Below are 21,241 nucleotides of genomic sequence, written 5' to 3' on the forward strand. Positions count from 1 at the left end.
TCCTCTCCTGCAGGGAGAAGGAGGTGCTGGTCCTGTCCTCACCTGGCCCGGCGCACTTCAGCCCAGCTTGGAGGATTTGAGATGGAGAGAAGCAGCAATTGCTCATATGATGTGTCACACCATAACCTTCAGGAAAAGTAATTCATTCCAGCAGTGTAATTCTGGGACTCGGGAACCAAAAATATGGGCTATTACTCATCTTTGTATCTCATAACACAGAATAACCTGAACCATTTATCTATTTACACAGCACAGGTTTAGCCAAAAGCAGAATGTCAAGAGCCACTGTTGCTACATATTGAGAGCAATTACTTGCTTTATCTTTTTTTTTTTTTTTTTTATTTCTGTGCCAGTATTGGCCAGGAACTTGAGTCAGGAGATAGGCATGATGCAGAAACAAAGAGCCCCTACTTGAAGCTTGGGAGAGCAAAGCTGAGTAATTGGCATGTCTTGAGTAGGCTGAGAAAGCTCACATGTGTTTGTTTGATGATTACCCAACATCTACAGTATTTTCTGCCTTTTCCTTCTGCATGAATGAAATTTCCAGGTGCATGCACACACATCTACACTGCACAGGAGGCTCTGTGTGCTGAGTGTGTCTGGGCACATTTGGTCTTTGCTTGCCTTGGTCCACCTCTGGATGAACTCAAAACCAGGCACGTTTAGCTAAATCAGCCCTGGGGTAGCTCCGTGCAGAGTTTGATCCATAGAACAGGGTATTGCTGGAACTAATCTGTTGTTTCCACCTTGGTCAGCTCTGCCAGCTGTGCAGGGACATCTCCTGGACCTGATGGAAGGGGTCTTGAAGGAGGAAAGGTTCGCTCAGAGCTCAGGTGAATCCCAAAGCTGCCTTGCTTGTCTGCTGGGATTGATGGGGTGCCTGACAAGGTACCTGTGACAATTAAGGGAAAAGTTTGTCCTTAAGGCACAGAGAGCTCATTCTTGGTGATAGAGGAAAAGTCCTCCACATGATTGGCTCTGTCTTCTGGGTTCAGGGGGTTGCTCCACCTCCACAGCTGAGCTTAGGCTGGGACATGTATAATGTGCTTTTTTTCTGTCAATGAATGAGGGGTGAATACCAACATGAATAATAGGTTGATGCATCATACTGTTACCACTCCATGTTTTGGACCTCGCAGCTGTGATAAATACTGACTTCTAATTTTTTTTTTAACTTTCGCAGAGATTCACAGAGATTGTGTTGTGCTGCCAACATACAGTGTGGTGTCTCATGTTTCTGTAACCTGTGCATTTGTTTGTCCTCACCAGAGTAACTCCTGTGGTTTGCTGTCTAAATACGCCATGCAAAGCCTCTGTGCTGAGTTCCATCTCATTAGATGAAAGAATGTACTAATTTAAGTCTGTTTCCTTGGTGAATCACCTGAGGCTTTCAGAAATGGTGAAATTAAGCTCTGATTTACCTGTGGTTCTATCTGATGACTAAATGATGTCTGTTTAATGTGAGCAGCCAGGAATGGGGCTGGCAGGTGTTCATGGTCCTGATGCTGCTCTGAGTTCACCCAGGCAGCTCTGGTGCATGGTGTTCAGCCTTGTCTCTTTATCAGGGCTGTGTCATCAAAATGATCCCATAGCAGGAACACATCCAGCCAATAACACATCAGCAATATTGGCTCCTGGCTCTTGACACACACTGGGAAGCTCCAATTCCTGCAGTTTTACCCTTCAATTCCAAGGCATTCATGTCAAAGGGGAGGTAGAGATGACTGGGAAGCCTGAACATTTCCAGGGATCCAGGGGCAGCCACAGTTGCTCTGGGCACCCTGTGCCAGGGCATCACTCTCACAAGGAACAATTCCTTCCCAGTATCCCATCTAACCCTACCCTCTGGCAGTCTGAAGCCATTCCCCTTGCCCTGTCCCTCCATCCCTTGTCCCCAGTCGCTCTCCAGCGAGGAGAAAAAAAGGCAGAAAAATGTGCCAGGAGAGTGGTACCAAAATGGGTTTTGTTTTAATGCAAGTCATGCAAAGCCAACACCTGACTGCAGTTTAAGAAAATTGTAATGAAAAGACACCATCTCCAGTTGTGTATTCAAAGCCAAGAGGAGCCAAAAATGACAAAAGTTTAGAAGTTGTAAACAGCAGCCGGAGGCTTTGTGAGTAAACAGCTGCCAGAAACGCCCAGCCTTAGATGTTGGTGGGTGTTGGTGGGATTGTCTCCTCTCCTTTGCTGTTGATTTCCTTGCAGTAATTTTTGACTGTCGTTGTACAGGAAATGAAGGATGGACGAGTCAGTGGGGTGGAAGGACAGCTCTGCCTCTGCCTGCAGCCACGGTGTGCCAGCTGAGAGCGGCTTCCTCCTGAATTGTGGTTTTCTTAATGCTTGTTTATACAAGGCTAGAGCAACAAATCATCGATGTGACACTAACCACCCCTTCTCCTGTCCTCCTTAGGTGGCAGTGAAGTAATTGACAAGAAGAGAGCCAAAAAGGACACCTATGTCACCAAGAACCTGCGGCGGGAAGGGCAGATCCAGCAAATGATCCGGCACCCCAACATTGCCCAGCTGCTGGATATACTGGAAACTGAGAACAGCTACTACCTGGTCATGGAGCTGTGCCCTGGAGGCAACCTGATGCACAAGATCTACGAGAAGAAAAGGCTGGAGGAGCACGAAGCCCGCAAATACATCCGACAGCTGATCCTGGCAGTGGAGCACCTTCACCGGGCAGGAGTGGTGCACAGGTAATGTGGGTGCTGAAGTTGGCATCAGCTCCTCTAAGTGGTGTTTGTTTGTGTTGTGAGGAGGTTTCCCTGTGAAAACACGTTGCTGAGGGCTTCCAGGCTGCTCTTGGTGATTGTGTTTGGATGCTCTTATCTTGGTTCTGCCTGCAGAAAGCGCTTCAGCAGCTTCAGGTGGGCACAACAGGAGCTGTGCTGACTCCACAGCCGGAAGCTGGGCTCTGTGATCCTCATGGACCCCTTCCAGCTCGGGATGTTCTGTGGTTCTGTGTCACTAAAGATAAGGTACAGTCCAAAAGCAGGGGCCCTGTCACTGCCAGCACTGTTTTGCCTCTCCAAAGCTCTGCACCAACGTGAGCTAATGAATCGTTTCACCATTTCTTTGAGAAGGTGCCTCTTGTTCCGCTGGTGGAAGCTCAGCAGTCTGGGGGGATGCACTGATCTGCCCAAAGCTTGGCAGTTCCCGGGCTGGGACAAAGCCTCAGTGGGACCACTGAAATCCCTGGCTTCTGCTTCTGTGCTCTTTGCATTTGCTGCATCACCTCGGCAGAGATGGAGAGAGCCAGAGCTGCAGTGCATCACCTCATTCCTCATCCACAGAATCACAGGATATGCTGATCTGGGAGGACCCCACAGGGATCATCCAGCCCAACTCTGGCCCTGTGCAGGACACCCCAAAAATCCCACCTTGGGAGCTTTTCCCACGCTCTCCTTGAGCTCTGTGTGTGGAGCAGGATGTGCATGTCCTGGGCACGAGGATGCTGTGGGAGTTCACCTGGGCTCCAGGGTGAGCAGGACGAGCTCAGCAGGGAGAAGACTGATGATAAAGAGCAGCTGCCTCCACCTGAAGTCCCTGAGCAGCAAAGGGGAGAGGCTGGGAGGGTGCAGGAGATTTCGCATGTGATTGCCTGTCCCTGTCCCTTTGTCCCCTTCTGTGCTCTCAGCTGCCATGGAGACAGGAGGAGGTGGGGCTGGCTGGACCTTTGGAGCCCAGCATCTCCCCTCTCCTGTTCTAGGTGTATTTATAGGGCGTTGTGCTAAGAAGGAGGCTCTGCTTTCTAAATTTGGGGCAGCTGGTGTTAAGTCTGGACTCCCACACAGTTCCCATATGATGCTGAGCGAGTTGTGTAGGCCCCATCCTCCTGGGTTCTGTGGGCATGCTGCAGGAGCCAGACATCTGAATGCTTTTGAGGATCTGGCTCTGCCCCCCTGGGCTCCACTGACTGTGCAGGAGGTGGGGAGCTGCCCACAGCCAGCTTCTCCTCCAGCTGTGCCCAGCTGTGTGCTGAGCTGCCCACCACTGTGCAGCGTGGGTGCAGCTGGCGTCTGGAACTCCACGTGCTCTGAAAGCTGCTTTTTTTTTTTTTTTTTTTTTTTTTTTTTTTTTTTTTTTTTTTTTTTTTTTTTTTTAAATCTTGGGTCTCTGTGTGTTCCCTGTGATCCATTAGGGATAACTGCTGTGTGCACAGGGCCACCTCTGGGCTTACCTCGAGCTACGTTTCAGGCATCACTGTGATTATAAATATTTGAGCAGCCACCATGTTCTCTATCAGCCTCAAAACTGCTGAGCTCTGTACATTATCAACCCCACAGTTTGAGGCAGGGTCCAGGAAGGAGTTGACTTACTGCTGTCAGGAATCAGTTGATACCCAGCATTAGAGGGAGAGAGAGATAAAGGAAATAAATCGGGTTTCTGAGGTGGGCAGAGGGAAATGGGGCAGGAGCAGGATGAACTGTTTGGGTCAGCAGCAGCATTTCCTCTCCCCTGCAAAATTCACCTTCTGCACAGTGGCCAGGCACTTACAGGGGGCTGGCAGGCTTGCCTTTGATTCCCTTCTTTCTCAGAGAGGACTCAAAACCCACATTTGTACAAAAATAGCTCATTCCCTGAGCACAGGCTGGAATCAACAGGCTGCTGTGGTGAGAAGGAGGCAAGGCTTTGGGGCCCAGGGAGAGCCTGAGTGTCCCTGTGGATCCTGAGCTCCTGTGTGTAGGGATGTGTAGGGGTGCAGGAAAGCCTGGTGGTGTGATCTGGATTTATTCCCCTGCCTCTCTCTGAGCAAGTGAGGGAGAAAAATGGCAATTACCCTCGGGAGTTGTCCTTCAGCATCTCGGGCCTCTGACTGTGGCAGCTCTAAAAACAGGCTATTCAATCAGCTACTGAGGGAGGGGAAAAAATAGTGCAGGAGTCTGATTCATTCTCTGCCTGGCTGCAGTGGCAATGTTCTGTTGTTGTTGTTGTTATTTTAAATATAAAGGTAAAAATACCAGCACTTCCATGTGCGTGGTGATCCGGGGGTGTTAAGGTTTGCCACGTGTGGGACAAATGCAGCATCTCCAGGCAGAAAAGGGGATGTTTTCCCTGTTTGTCCCTCCAAATGCTCCGCAAGGAATGGGGCAGGGCCCTGAAAGGCTTTTTATTGGCTATTTTATTGCAAACAAACAAATAAAAAATCACGGGTTTGTGTGCAATTATTTGGGGAATAATGTAGGTGGCTTCCCCTGTCCACTTGGGCTCAAAAAATCCCAGATGAATAAGTTGCATGAAATTTGCTTATGTTATTTGATGAGTATTACTCAGAAAGCTGCATGGATTACAACCCAGGCTTGGCATGGCAGAAAAGCACTCAGGTCTCTGGTCTTTGGACAAGAGCAGGCACCTCCAGAATTCGGTGGAGATGCTTTTGTTAAGAGGCACTGATGTGTGAACAGCCTAAAATTAAAGAACTTCAAGAAACCTAATTTTTATTTGGAGGTTTAAAAATAACCCCCAACTCATGTTCGACTGTGTTGATGTATTTTAAAATCCTGAATATGTCACCTGCTGAGATGGATGAAGTTTGCAAGTTCCAGAGTGTAGAAGCTGCTGCATTTTGGTGAGGGGTGCCCAGGGTTCAGAGCTCCTCAGCTGCTCACTGAAAGCAAAAATGCCACTATTCTATATATAATTCTATGTTATCGTTGGGTTTCTTTCCCTCTATCAGGAGAGCTGGTTGGTTGCTGCTAAAAATATACTTGCAACAAGCTCAGCTGTGAATCAGGTAGGAATATTTATCTTTCCTCTGACAGAGGAAAAACAGAACCAAATGGCAGGATCTGGTGAGGCTTTCTCTTGGCAGGGTGTTTACACAGGTCCTCATGCTGTCAAAAAACAGCATGAGCAATAAGCCCTCTGGGAGCACGGGGACAGCAGGGAAAACAAAGTGAAAGCCTTGGTGCTTTGCCACTGCATCCCACAGGAAATTCTCAAGTCGTTTTAAACAAAATTCAATCCCATTCGATGCAATTACTGTCAGGGTTGTCAAAGAAAGAATTGAATAGTGTATTGGTAGTAAAGATGGCCTGCTGTATTCCTCTTTTTCTGCCCTCATGGCAGTGGATTCCTACCCTCCACTTCCATTTGGTGATTAAAAACAGGTCAGGAGTTTGAAAGCGATGGAAAAACCCTGATGCTTTGGGCAGAGTTAGGTGATGCCACACGATGAAGTTGCTCAGAGTGCTCAGGATTCCTCCTTTGGTACCTGCTGTTTGACATGTTGGCTTTGATAACTTGCAGCCTATTAATTTTAAGTGCCAGTAGTCTGGCTGCTGATGCAATATTTATGACAGATCCTGCTCCACAGAACAAACTCTCCTTTTGAAGTGCAGAGCTGGTTCATCTTTCTGCTTTATTTCAGATTTCAGAACTACCTTTGGGCATTCTGTCTCGCAGTGCTCTGGTGTAAACAAACTAAACGTCATGTTAGTGGAGACAATGGATCAGATTCCTCTTTTACAGAGGCAGCCACGTGGAATCCAGTGACATTGTTACTGACAGAAGAATTAGCTCCATGAGATTTTGATATCAAAGCCTTTGAAATGTACACTGATACATAAATGTGGTGTGGACTCAAATCTCGGCAACCTTTTCCCGCTCTTGCACAAGGCTTGAAAAGTGCCTTGAGGGTTGATGGTTAAGGAGTGATTTGCTGTTCTGATTAAAAATCAGATTCAGGAGAGAGCAGCCAACCACTGCTGCCGTGCAGCTGCTGGCTGGTAAAAATCTTCGTTCTCATCCGTCCTCCCCCAGACAAAAAAATAAAGTGTGAAATGCAAAACTTCCCTTTTGCAGCCTGCTGCCTGCCGTGGCATGGAATAAACTGCAGTAGGAGCAGCTGATGTGGTCACTTGCTCCAGGGATTCACTTGTGTTCCTCACTGGAGGCACCTGGGGATCCCAGAGAAGTCCAAAGAGATAAATCAGCTCCATCGACAGCAGGACAAACCCCCAAAGAGACTGAGCCCATAAGATCGTGTATTTTGAGATCCAGGGAATGCCAACTGTGTGCTGCCAGCTCCACAAGCTGAGAAGACATAAATATCTGCTGGTTCTCCAGGCTGTGGGAATGCAGCTTGGCCTTTCTTGCCTGCCTTCATTATTCCTAGATTTGGCTAACGTGTCCTTTAGTTAGACACTCTCAGCATCAGGGAGCTGATCCCTTAGGCAAAGGCAGCACTTCTTGCTCCTTTGCATTTGGTGCCTGAGGGTATTTTTAAGTTTTTCAGCAGTGAATGCTGAGAATTTGCTTATGGGGAACACCCATAATAATCCTTTAGTCGTGTGTTTTGGTTTTTTTTTTGAGGGGCCGTGACAGTAAAGGAACAAGATCAGATTGACTTCAGGGAGGAAACCTGAAAGTGTTCAGAGAGTCCATATTTTGGTGCAGTGGAAAAAAGAAGCACCATTGCCCCCAAAAGTGTTGGGAGGGCTGCATTTCCTGCACTGTATGATAAAGGGTTTGGAACATTAAAGGCAGGTAAGACACTCAGTGAAAGTTGGTGAAGGGTCTGGAGCTCAGAACGAGCTTCTTCTTGTAAAAGAGAATTAGAGTTTGCATTGGACAGAACTGACTTAATAAAGCATTAGGATGTTCATGGAAATGGGTCCTAAAGCAGGTGTGCAACTGGGTTGTGCCACCAAAAAGAGAAATGTGGGAAAACCCTGCTGTCCTGGCTCCTGGTATTGCTCCAAAAATCAGTGCTTTCCTGTTGGGGTGGACAGAAACTGTGGTGCATATGGACCATTAGATCAGTTACCACTCACTGGCAAATCTGCTGAGAACAGACAGATGGGTAAACAGCTTTCACCAGGTTTGCCTGCACTCTATACGAAGCAATATTTACGTTTCTATTTTTTTCCTCTGATGGCTTTAAAAATGCCCTGCAATATTTACCTTTTGTTTCTTGTTTTTTTTGTGGTTTTTTTTTTTTTAACCCTGAATCCTTTAAAATATCTTTTCTGGTGTTCATTATTAGTCCCCTGTCATTCATTTGTTATTCTGATTGCCTGAATGTCTTTTCTCCTTAACTTCCAGCTTGCATTTTTTCCCTTTCCTTGCTTTTAAAGTCTGCCTCTCTTAGCTAATATTTCATATACTCAGAGCTTCCAAATGGTCTTTCTCTTTACTTTGAGATGCTGTACCAAGCATGGCAGTGTTGATTTCAGTTTAATTTGAGGTTTAGAGGTGGTGGGGGCAGGTTGTTTTGTATTTTTTTTGTCTTTCCAGACTGTTTTTTTCCAAAGTCTCTCCATTAAGTTCCCAGCCCTGATCCTTTCCTGGAGACCCACCACACTGTCTGTGCAAACCTCCACCTGCAGGCACTAAGGGTGCCTGATGTGAAGCACTAAGGCCTTTTTTGGCAGCAGAGGGAAGCTGGAGTGGGTTGATCCCGATCCATCTGGCAAGGCAGGTTGTCCCTGGATCGAGCCCTTTCTCTGCCCTGTGAGAGAAATGTCTTTGGGAGAATGTGCAGAACCCCTGGGATATTGCCAGAGGAGGGGAATGTATCACAGAGTCATGGAGGGTTTGGGTTGGGATGGACCTTAAAGCCCCTCCAGTGCCACCCCTGCCATGGGCAGGGACACCTCCACTGTTCCAGGCTGCTCCAAGCCCTGTCCAACCTGGCCTTGGACACTCCCAGGGATCCAGGGGGCACCGCAGCTTCTCTGGGCACCCTGTGCCAGGGCATTTCCATCCTCACAGGGAGGAATTCCTTCCCAATATCCCATCTAACCCTATTCTCTGTCACTTTGAAGCCATTCCCACTCTGGGCTGGCTCCAGCAGCTCCTTCTGCTGTTTGACCCCAGGGCTGGAGGCAGCTCTGCAGGTGGGGTCTCTCTCAGAGGGGCAGAATCCCCCCTTCATCTGCCCATGCTACTTTTAATGCAGAAAATCCCTCCTGTGTAGGTCCTTGTGGTGTTGCTGATGAAGTGAGGGTCATCCTACTTGCATGTACTCTTCTTCCTTGACTGAAACGCAGCATGGGCATAAAATGAAATGAAGAGTACGTTTTGAAAAAGGCTTGGAGTCTTTCTTTCCCAGGTCCTTCATTGTGGAAGTACTTGGCTTGGTTTGCTTGGGTTACTTGTCTTATTTTATTAAGCCTGATATCTTCATCTGCACTGGAGGTGTCTTTCATCACTGCCTTTGCCTCACAAAGGCAAAGCACCATGGATGTCACTGACTTCCCATAATTAGAGCTGATGGCTTTATTATCCAGGTTTTTCCAAAGCCTGCTGGGAGAAGCATCATTGTGGATGTCCCAGCGTGCTGATTGTTACAAATGGGGGCAAAAAATCCCTGTGATGGAGACTTGGCCAACTGCTGGAAGTCATGGACAAGCTGTGTAGCAACCAAACCGATTTTTTTTTCACATCATACTTAAAGCTCAGTCTGGGGTTTGGGGTGATTTTCTGGGTGGCATTGGACAAACCATTTTAATCCCTGGGTTTTACCTGTGGTGACCATCTCTGCAAGGATTTTGTGTGCTCCACCCTCACAGCAGCCGAGTCTGATCACTCTTGAGGACTTTGACTCCTCAGATCTCAGGTTCATCCTTCGCATTTGGCTGTGAAGAGGAAGGAGACATTGACCCTCCAGTTCCCAAACATGCTTAAATGTTTCCAGTTTGTAAGTTTTCTGTAAAATTCCAATACTTAAGAAACTTGAAGAGCCTGGCTAATTACAGGATGTACTGACAAGTGCTTGTAATGTCATTTTGTGCCAGAAGAATAGGTGGGAAGCAGAGTGTGAAAGCGCTGTTAATTTTGGGCAGGATGCATGGGGCTTTCTGCTTTCACTGTGGAACTCTGTGTGCTGCTTTCATTATACATTTGATTATATACAAGTCTTGTGCATACACTGATGAGAGTGAGGCAAAGCTGCTTCATTATTTTGGAGACTCACTCAAAATATTTTCTTTCTTTCAGAGACTTGAAGATAGAAAATCTGTTGCTAGATGAAGACAACAATATCAAGCTTATTGGTATGAAACCAGTTTGGCAATTCCAGTAATTAAAATTGGTAGTTTTATGAAGAGAGTTTTTGAGGCTTCATAATCCTTCATGTGAGAACTGCTAATGTTGCTGCAGAGAGGAGCTGAGAGAGTATAGATAGCAATCAAGCTGTTCCTGACAGCATTTTGTGAAAAAAAATTATCCAAATAATTCAGATTTAACTGGGTATGGGAATAATCCTACATCTTAAACCCACATCTTTCACATTCAGATCGGGAGCTTGGTAAGGAATTTAAGAATTGACACCACAGAAGTGGTTTATTTTATTATCATGATCCCTTCTTATTTGCTAGGGGCTGGATTCTGCCCCATGAACATATGCTTCCACTGAAGTCAGTGGGAGTTGCACACATTTTAGCAGCTGGCAAAATGTGGTCCTATATTTAAATTTGTTAAATTTGCTTCCAGCACCCAGGACAAAATTGGTTTAGAGGGCTGTTAAAGAATAAAAAAGATCAACGGTAGAGCCTTGATTGTATTTAGGTATCAGTTGTATGTGGTGCCTGATTCATTCAAGCTGTGCAGGCATTTGAGATTAATCATTGGTGGGGATAGTCTCTCGCTGCCTTGCATAACTCCCATTAATGTCAATGTGGGCACTGAAAAGAAAATATTCCTTTCGTAAAATGAATGCCAAACATCTGTTTGTGTTTCTTTCTGTGCCTGCACTTTTGCCAACGGCAGAGTCTGTGGCTGCAGACCTAAACACTCCACTGACTCTCTTCAAAAAGTTCCATGGGCTGAAGAGTGGTGAAAACCACTTAACATTCAAACATCCAGGTCAGATGGACACTCACTGTGACGTATGAAGTGCATGCATCTCCAAGCAAACAAGGGCAGGATGATTAATGAGCTCTGAAATACCCAGGTTTTACTTAGGGAATTCAGATTTGGAAATGCTACCCCGACTTCCAGTGATTACTCTGCAGCAAATCAACAGGCTAGGAAAATAATGGCCAAGAGAACTCTGGGTCAGCTCAGCTGAGGGTCAGGAGGACACTGATAAGTGACCATGAATCATTCACCAATGCTGATGGATACCACCCATTGTCCTGATTTAGCAGATAAGCGAGGCCAGATGGTTTGCACCAGTGCTCCGGGAACTTCTGATGGGTTTAAAGAACTCCCATAACTTCCCTGTTATTGGGTGTTTGATTGCACAGCACTACATGAGCTTGACATCCCAACCAAGACCTTCCCAGATGATACATGTACAATTAAACTCTCCTGCCAAAAAAAAAAAAAATGACCCCAGGCCTGTTCCTGCAGTTCTGTTTGCTTCGGCCGCCTGGAAAGGTCTCCTCGCAGTGGGTGGTGTGGAGAGAAAAGAGAAAAGGGAAAAGGGACAGCTTGATCTTCCACAGCCTCAGTAAACTGTCCCCAGGTCTGCAGCCTGATGTTTAAGCAAAGCAGATTGCAGGCAGTGTGTATGCTGGAACAAAGCAATTAAATCCCAGCTGGGGGGGTTGAAGCGAAAGAAAGGTTGCAATATTTTGTGCAGCCTTACTAGAAATGATCAGTCGTGTCATCACACAGTCCTTCCCAGGAAGGTTCTTCAGGAGGGAAGAACATGTTTTGAGGAATTAAAGTGCTGCTTTTCGTGACTGGGAGAAGAGACTCTGAGCTGCAAAACCATCTCACATCACCTGCTGTGGGGTGAGAGCTTGGTCTCCATCATTTGTACAGCAGTGAACACAGGAGTAGCTAATAATATTAAAATGCTGTTCTTGTAGTAGCTGTGAAAGGAAGAACAAAAGGTGAAATGACGATTGAAAATGTGATACTGAAGTCACTGCTTGTCCATGCCTTTCAGTGAGACCTGGATGCCTTGAGCCCTCAGCTGCTCGAGGGCACCATGGATTTGTTCCTCCTTTTGGCTCCGTGACAAGATGGTTTAGAGCCTGCTCTTAGATATTTTTCTTGGAAAAATTCTCTTTGAGAGGACTTACTCTCAGCAGTCTGTTAATCAAATGGAAGAACCTCAGGACTGGAACTGTTGGAAGTAATCCACTCCTTGTTATCTCACAGCCCACAGTGGTCGGTGTCGGATAAAGACTCCACTCAAAGACCACGCCAAGTCCTTGGCATCCTGCTGGGACACGCAACTCTGCTGAGCTCTGTGGAGCTCTGCTGGCCCAGCTTGTCCAGGAGCTGGTGTTTGACAGCTCTTTCCCTGTTGTGGCTGGCAGAGCTGCAGGGATAGCTGTGCATCCATATCGTGGTGTGGATTCCCCGGAGGCGCTGAGGGGGAGTGGAGCGAGGCAATGATGCTCCCGTAGTACGAGCAGTGGGGGTGGTGGAGCTCCCTGTGAAAATATTTACTCTGGAAAACGAAGTGTGGCCTTTGATCTGAATTCCTGTCATTTGCTGAGCTTCTTGAAAGGGAGAGGCAGGCAGTGGCAGCAAGGTTATCAGTGCTGTGGTCGCACTGTTCTCATCGAGATCAGCAATGCATCCTTAATAAAAATAATAAAAATCACCCTGTGATCATCATGTGCTGGCATAGTGTTAATAGCAATATTCTCATTTCCATGGCTATGAAATCCCTGTCCCCAGCACGCATCTGTTTGCACACATTCTGCATTTTCAGCAGGGGAAAAAAAAGGCGTAGCAGCTGAAATGAATGAGCTGAAGAAAGTGAATAAGGATTTGACAATTGAAGCAAGATAGAGAATGAAACTTCTCAGAGGGTATCCCTCCATTGATAGTGATGAAGGGATGCTGATTGACACCATCACAGAATCCAGTCCTTGCATCCTGTGGCTGTAAAACATTACAGCACAGTCAAGTAACTTGGAGCTGACATGACACAGCAGGGTAAGGACCAGGAATAATACTGTCTGGAGATATTATTTCTAGGAGTTTTGAAAGGTATCTTACAGATACTCATCTCAGGCCACAGCTAGTGAACGTGTTAATTAAGTTAATGGATCCTCTGCAGTGTGTGTAAAAGCCCCAGCGATGGTACATCTCTAGCAGAGATGATTAAGCAGTGTCCAGAGAAAATTGTTTTCCATCAAAGGCAAGGAAGTCGTCTCCATTCCTCCTTCAGTTTTGACAATGCTCTCCAGGAAAGCCCCAGTGTGCCTCTTTAGCTGTGGGAGAAGGTGATTCCTGTCTCCCTGTGCCTGTCTGACCCTCAGAGTGCAGCCAGTCCAGTGCAAAGCACTGTTGCCACCATTTAGGCACTTCCAGTCACTGTAATAATTGCATTTTTTGTAAGTATTTTTATATCTTTGCCTGGTTTTGTGAGGGAATGAGGCTTATGTGTCTGCCCTGTCAGGGTGCTTCTAAATACCTTGAGGAACTCCTCAAATATCGGCTAAATTTGAATTTCAGCAGGGTGAAAGCTAAAGGACAGGCCAGCACTGCAAGTCCAGTGCAAATTGATGTCCAGGTAAGACAAAGAGCCACAAATTAGTGACTGAGAGAGAATCTTGAGGAATTCATCAGATGTCAGTGTTCTTAACAGTGGTGGCTTTTTGGAAGATTCACAGAATATTCTGAGTTGGAGAGGACCCACGAGGATCAACGAGTCCAACTCCTAATAAATGGGATTTGCTATTCCCTAAGCCCATCTCAGCTTGCAGCCCCACCAGCACTGAAGCAGACAGCAGAAAAATGGTGGGAACACCCCGGGGCTGCCTGAGAGCACTTGAGAAACTGCAGTCCCTCCTGAGAGGCTCCCTCTTGTCCCCAGTGCCAGTCCCTCATTATTATTGCCAGAGAAAACTGTCAGATACACTCAGGGGCCAGGAACACAACAATTCAAGGCAGAAGTCAGGGAGAGAGCAGCCAAACCATTTCCCCTTCTTGCCCCAAGATCTCTGTGTGTTATTGCAGAGCTGAGCCCTCTGTGTTGGTGCATCACCACAGCAGCCCCCTTTTTCCATCTGATGGTTCACTTCCATGATTTAGAGGGAATGCTGCAGAAATCCCACTTCATCTTGTCTCCTGCAGAGCATCCTGCAGCAGTGTGGAAGCCACGGCAGCCTGAGGTGGCTCAGGGCTTGGGACAAGCTCAGCTCTGGTTGCTGCCATCCAGTTGCCAGTGAAATGTAGGGGTTTTGCATATGAAATGGATAATTGGGCATCTCCTAAGGCTCTTTTTATTGTTTGTGGAAACCTCTGGTTATTTGGTACCTCCTAGAAGCAAATTACATAACATTTTTTTTGCATGTGGATGAGTTTTTTTCTTCTCCTTAGGGAGTTCATTGCTTAGCTTTTGAAAAAAAATGTTCTTTCTTTTTAACTTGTGCTCTAGCCCAGTTTGGCTGTGTCTCTCTTTCATAACTGTGTCTCTGTGCCTTTCACAGACTTTGGATTGAGCAACTGTGCAGGAATCTTGGGTTATTCTGATCCCTTCAGCACCCAGTGTGGGAGCCCAGCATATGCAGCCCCTGAACTTCTGGCAAGGAAGAAATACGGGCCCAAAATAGACGTTTGGTCCATGTGAGTTACTTTGGAGTTTATAATTGTTATTGCAAAGAGCAGGGACATCTCCAACTGGATCAGGTGGCTCATTCAGCCTGACCTGAAATGTTCTCAGAGATGGGGCATCAACCCTGTAATAAATGCCAGATGAAGTACATAATAACTTAAAGATGAAGTACAGTCTCTAAAACCTAAATTTTTCCTTGTTCCTGATCCTTTTGGCTTCCTTTTCTGCGTGTTTTTTTTTCAGTGGGGTGAACATGTATGCCATGCTGACTGGAACATTACCCTTCACTGTGGAGCCATTCAGCTTGAGAGCCTTGTACCAAAAGATGGTGGACAAAGAAATGAACCCCTTTCCCACGCAGCTCTCCTCAGGTAATCCAGGGGGGTTGTTGGGAAATGTTGGGATCCAGTGGGTCAGAGCTGTTTCATGGAATTATGGACTATCTGGGATTGGGAAAAGTTCCTTTCTTCCTCTTGGCCTCCAAAAGACCTGCAGGAGTTGTTGCAGCAGAATTCCTTTTGCTTTGACTTCTGGAAAAGGAGAGAAGGAACAAATCTGTGAGATTCTGTGGAATTGCTTTTGAGGAGCAGTTGGTCAGTTTTGCACATGCAGAAGATTCTAGCATAGGGTAAGGATGGATGAACAGATTATTTTGGAATAACAGATTCCTGGCCATTACCATGACTGGGGTTGAGTGATAAACTGCCTCAAATGACCTCACATTTGTTATGGAATAATGACACACACTCAGAAAGTTATTTTGGGACAGCCACCTGGGATAACCTTTGTGTGTTCACAAAATGCAAGATAGTTGGTGTGTTAGTATTAGAAATATTAATTCCTGCTTCAGAGCCATGTCACTAGGCAACAGAATCACTTTTCAGCTTGCAGCAAGGCCAGCATTTGGAACAAGCTCTGTTTGGTAGCTGGGTTTTATTTTTTTATGCCAAGTTTGTTGTCCGTGGACAGCTTGTGTCTCCTTCCCTGGCAGCCTGTTTGCAAAGGGCTCTGGATAAAATTAAAAGATTGCAAATACAAAAAGGGAATGGAAACCATTGTTGGAGGGTGTATAAGAGAACCCTTGGGAGCTGAGTCCTGAGGTGAATTCTCAAAGTACAGATTCAGGGTTCCACCTTCCACCCTGCAGAAGGGCAGACCCTGAGTAAAAAAACCAGATAACACTGCTTTTCACAGGCTTTGTTTTGCTGTTTCATCCATCCTGCCATTTAACAGTGGAGATCAGATTTTCTCTCTGTAGCATCTGCAGCTCACTTGACACTGTGGTCCCCAGGGAAGGCAGGATTTTGTTTATCCTGGGAAAGCTCCAGCAGCCTGAACGTGCAGAGATGATGGCAAATTAATGGACTGGATTTAAACATGTTAACCTTTGCCCAGGGTGGACGAAGGTGCCCATCAGTCCCTGACCCAAGCCAGGGGCCCTGTGAGCTCAGTGACATGCCACAGTGTGATTTAAGGTAACGTTTGTTCCTGCCACCCTTAGGCTTTGGGTCACTGGACAGAAACTCTGTTCCTCTACTCTGGGATCTGTAGTGCTTGTTAACTTCTTGGGTTTATGGACCTCTTATTTTAGTCGGGTCTTAATTTCCATAAATTCATCTGTAAAGTAGGGAATTTTTACAGGAGTCTGTTTTACACGTCCAGGATGTTGTCTTTCAATATTTAATTTCCTGGTTACTGAACGCACAGCCCCATCAATCTTATCACTGAGCAGGAAAACCACTTCATTTGTGTTAGCTGAAATGCTGAAATGTTTCGCAAGCACCCAAAACAACCCATGCAGCAGAATAGGGAAATTTTGGGGTTGGTGTTTGATTTTCCCACTTAGGAACCTGCTTCTCATTAAGCCTCTTGAGCAACAGCTGTCTGGTTATTGATTTTAGGTGAGCAGAGGTCAGATGCTCAGGAAGTTGGTGTTCACCTTGCATATATTCCTTTTCCTTCGTGTTTGCTCTCTGGGGAGATCATTTTGCTCTCCACAGCTAAGCTAGAAAAGCTCCTTGTGCCATCCCAGCTCAAACCAGCCAAAGTGCTGTTGCTTCTCTCTGTTGCCCAGGTCTAGGAGCTTCCAAGGGGGGAAAATCTTCACTCAGTAATTCGTTTCTCCCAGCCTGAATCTGTTGATCTGTGGCACTTCACAAGCTTTATTTAATTAGTTTGCCTTTTGGCCAGGGTGGGGGTGGAGAAGTAGGATTTTTAAGGAGGATTTTAAGGGTGATTTGGAGACCCAGCATGGTGGGGATGAAGGAGGGCGTGTGGGGGTTTGAGGAAAGGGATTTCTCTGGCTCTGAGCCAATGGGATGTGTGAGCTTTCCAACACAGACACGGGGGAAGCACTGGAGCGAGAGGGGATTAAATGGGAGAACAAGGGTTTGTTGTTTGCTGTAATGGGGATGAGGAAAGGGCACACAAGACAGCAGCTTCCAGCAGGTTTGGGAACTCGGATGTGGGCCCTTCCTGCTGCTCCTGAGACATGGCTGCTGTAGGAGAATAACAAAAATACTGGAGAATATTTAAGTGAATTATCCCACCTAAATCAGTGGTTTGTGAAGAGAGAGATTAGCAAAAAACCAGCTGATGCCTGGCTGAACTGGTAAATACAGAGTAATAAGTCTCTCCTGCACATTCTTGACACAAAGAGGGCCCTCTCTCCACCCAAAACCTGATTTTTACAAGACCCATCCCACCAAGAGGTGTTTTATTCTCCTTAAATTGCATGTAGGAACAGTGAAATCTACCCTTGGTAATCTGAGGGATAGAGACAAGAAGTAGTTGAAACAGAGTTTATTTTCAGTTCAGAGGGGCACTTCTTGTGAGATTTTAGGCAGATCACTTGATTTCACTGCTCATAATCGTGTAAGAAGCGCACGACTTAAAAACTGAGAGTTTTTGCAAGAAACTCAGGAGTGGTGGAGTGTCATTGAAAGTTGAAGGTTCAAGAGAATGAAGCAAAGCCTGTTAATTTTGCTGTACTCTTTTAATTTGGCTAAAACCTCCTGCAGCTGACTGTAGGTTGGATAGAAGCCAGAGAATTTATCCTTAAAATGTCAAAGGGAGCTGTGTCTCCCTTCTCAGGTCTGCATCTCTTCCCTCCCCTCCACTCACCCGTGGTCCATCTCCTTCTACCTTGAGCACAGCGATTTGTCCCTGACCTGGCTCCAGCCTCTTGTGGGAATTAAATGTTGCCTCACCTGCTCCAAAGCTTCAAATGAGCCCTGGGACAAAAAGCACATTTACCCCTCTCCTTTATAACTCCATAAATCACCGTGACTGTAAATCATTGTTTGTTTTAGTTACTAATCCCTTATCGGTTCTCCCATTTTCTCAAGGACATTGGAGCATGCAGCGAGGAAAATGTTCCTTTCTGGCATGCTCTTGTTCAGGCTGCACACCTGCAGTCACTCGTGTCTTCTGCAGGTCCTGAAGCAGATGACAGAGCTGTTCTAAGCAGATGACAGAGCTGTTTTTTGGGGTTTTCCCTTGATCTCTCCACAGCAGCCATAAACTTCCTGCGCTCTCTGCTGGAGCCAGACCCTGCCAAGAGACCCAACATCCAGCAGGCCCTGGCAAACCGATGGCTCAATGAGAACTACCCTGGGAGAGCACCACCCAATGTCACCTACCCAAACAGGTACAGCGGGCAGGGGAGGGGAGGAGAGGAGAAAAAACTTTGTGCCCTGGAGATATGAGTTCCTCTCCAGGGACTGTAAATGAGGCCTCAGGCAACTCACTTGGAATTACACATGTCAATTTGATCAGATAAAACCTCCTTCCTGTATCAAAGCCCTCCAGCTGTGTCTTATGCACTACCCACGACCTGCAGGATTCTCTGGCTGGCAGGCCAAGCAGCACTGGGGCAAAGACAGCAGCTAAAACTGAATTTTGGTGCTTAAAACTTGAGGTCCCTGAGTGAAGATCATAGCTTCCCCTCCTTCAGTTGCCACGAACCAGATGTAGTGCCTTGACAAGGGGATTTCCCTTCCAGAGGTGGCACTTTGGAGTGCTGCATCATGGAGAACCCTGTGACGTGCCATTCCTTGACCTGAGGAGAAGAGCAGGTCTCCAGCTCCCAAAAGATGGATGGATGGATGGATGGATGGATGGATGGATGGATGGATGGATGGATGGATGGATGTCAAGCAGCTGGGATGCCTGGGGATATCACTGGATCCATCCCCTGAAATGAGGAGGGCAAATGTGGGGCCAGCTAGCTGTAATCCCCAGGATGTAAAGGTGGCCCCTGTGATGAATTGTTTCCCAAGGGGTGAGGACAGGCAGAGCCATTCTCTCAATATCACTCCTCCAAATTGAGGGGACATGTGAAGCTGTAAAGGATAAAAGCCTATAAAGAGATTCTTTCCTTCATTGTTTTCAAATAATATTATTTTTGTTTCATTAGTTGATGTCCCAGGTTTGACCTGCCTACACTTTGTCATACTGGAGCTTTATAGGGATAATAACCTGCAAAGTTTTAAATATTTAAAGACGTGACCTGGCTCTTTTTGAGCTTGTCTCAGAAAGTACCACTGGAGTCAGCTTTCATGGAATTTCTCCAATTTTTCCTTAGTGTGCAGATACAGATAAGGTGTGGTGAAATAGTGCATGAAAAACCCACTGCTGAATTTGCAAAGAATCATTTCCTCTCTTAATAGACACAGAAGGAGCAGAAGGAGTTGTGTTATGTTCCTGCAGTGCCCTTGCACTACTCTGGGGGTAACACCCATTGTTCCCAAGACAGGAGCATGGAAGGTGGGAGAACAGCAGAAGCTGCATTTTCAAGAGAATATTTTCCCAGGCTTTTTATAGGCTTGCTTTTGTTAAAGAAATTCCCTGAAGGCAAGCAAAAATTTCCCGTTTTGCTGAGCACTTCAAGTCGAAATTGCTTGAATTTCTTTTGCTGCCCAGATGTCTCAACATGCAGCGGCCGAGATAAGTTTTGCTTTAGAACTTGTGAAGAAAAAAAAAAAAAAAAAAAAGACCCAAGCCCAAGCATTCCTTAGGGGCAGAACAAGTGTTCATGAGCACAGGGAACAAAGGGAATGAGTTATTTGAGATTTCCCAGACTGTGTTTGGCACCTTACCTTGGTCCTGTCCGTCAGAGCCGGGGCAGGAGTGGGAAAGGTGGGGAATGATCCCTTGGAATGGGGAATCTTGCAAAATAAGCTCCCTGTGATATTAGGTTTGGTATTAGGGGTGAGGAATATCCTCTAGAAACAACTGGAACCCAGCATTTCTCTGGAGATGGATGGGAGCTGACGGGTCCCTCTGGGAAGCTGGCCAGCCCACTTAGAGGTCTAAAGAGGAGCAGAGTTCTTCGGAAAAATCTGGTTTTAACTCAGACTGAGCCAATGCTTTGGCATTTCCACAAGACCTCTGTACTGCTTTTCTCGCCTTGGCTGAGACTGTTCCAGATTTCGTAGAAGAGAGAGACATAAACATGGTTTGTACTGGTGAGGGAACAGCAGCATTGCCATTCTGAGCTGCAGGAATCATCCCGTGCATCCCCTTTCTCCAGCAGGAAATTCCCTGACTAATTAGTGCATGGACACTGTGCAGCACATAAAGGGGTGAAGCTCAGAGCAGTGCTGTTTGCAGGTTACAAGAAAAGGGGCTTTCCAGAGAGCCAGATCTGGGCTGGATTTTACCTCTTCTACAAAACCAGCTCATCTTAATGATTTTCAGTGGCCAGGTGTAGGGTGACAAATGGCCTGAGCACCACGGTGCCATTTCCCATCAAGGATGGACACAGTGGGCAGAGTCGTGCCCATTCACCTTCCTGCAGCTCCTGTGTTCCCAGATATCCCTCCTTTCCCTGCCTGCCCGTGGGAGAAGGGAACTGATCACCCCCAGGCTACTGAGCCCTCGGGGGGCCTCCTCTTGGTGTTCTGAGAGGACAGCCCAGAACTCCTGCCCTGCCTCTCTCCCTGTGCAGGATTCACCTGGAGGACCTGAGCCAGAGCGTCCTGCTGCACATGACTGAGAAGCTGGGCTACAAGAACAGCGATGTCATCAACACTGTGCTCTCCAACAGGGCCAGCCACACGCTGGCCATCTACTTCTTGCTCAACAAGAAGCTGGAGCGCTACCTGGCCAGCCTCAGGGTGAGCACTTCCCCCTGCCACTGCCACTGGGGGAGGGAGGAGGGCAGGAAAAGTGGCCTGGCCTACTGGCGTTTGATCTCACAGAGTTATGGGGTATCCCAAGGGTCATCCATCGTGGAGCACTGTGTCCCTGTGTTGGGGTCGTTCTGTTGCTTGGAACACCAGTAACACAGTTTGTTGAGTCAGGACATCAAGCAGAAGCTTAAGAGCTCTTCAGCTTATTTGGCCTTTTAAGTGAAAACTCAGTTGAAAAATTTACCTGATGTAATCTCCCTGGCCTCTGAGCACTGCTTGGGCCTTCCAATTTGACAGCAGCATCTTAGTGGTTTTTTTTTTCTTTCCTCGGTCCTTTTGACATTAATGATGGTGCCACCAATGATATTTAAAAATGTAATGGTCCAAATCCATCACCTCTGTAAGCTGATGCTCTGCTGAGTGCCAGGAGTGGGTACAGTCCATTAAGCAGTAATTAAACATCAAATTTCTCTAATTATCTTACGTATTTTACTTTCCTGTGCATTTCTCTCCACAGAAGGCTGAAGGCCAGGACAGTATTTGCCACAAGAACCAGCTATACCAGATAGAAAAATACAAGGCAAACAAAGACTCCTATGAGGTAAAGCTCACCAAAGCTTGTTGAAGTGCC

At 46.6% G+C, this 21,241-nt stretch overlaps 1 protein-coding gene across 1 annotated transcript in view; it reads left to right on the plus strand.

Annotated features, from left to right (window-relative positions):
• Positions 1-21,241, plus strand: part of HUNK (hormonally up-regulated Neu-associated kinase) — a 41,679-nt gene that overhangs the window by 11,487 nt on the left and 8,951 nt on the right. The window contains 7 exon segments of the mRNA XM_066340774.1: positions 2,418-2,702; positions 9,949-10,004; positions 14,352-14,487; positions 14,720-14,847; positions 17,990-18,125; positions 20,427-20,595; positions 21,128-21,211. Of these exon segments, the coding sequence (XP_066196871.1) occupies positions 2,418-2,702; positions 9,949-10,004; positions 14,352-14,487; positions 14,720-14,847; positions 17,990-18,125; positions 20,427-20,595; positions 21,128-21,211 (994 nt within the window).

The sequence above is a fragment of the Sylvia atricapilla genome, chromosome 2 (assembly GCF_009819655.1).
Source record: "Sylvia atricapilla isolate bSylAtr1 chromosome 2, bSylAtr1.pri, whole genome shotgun sequence".
NCBI lineage: Eukaryota > Metazoa > Chordata > Aves > Passeriformes > Sylviidae > Sylvia > Sylvia atricapilla.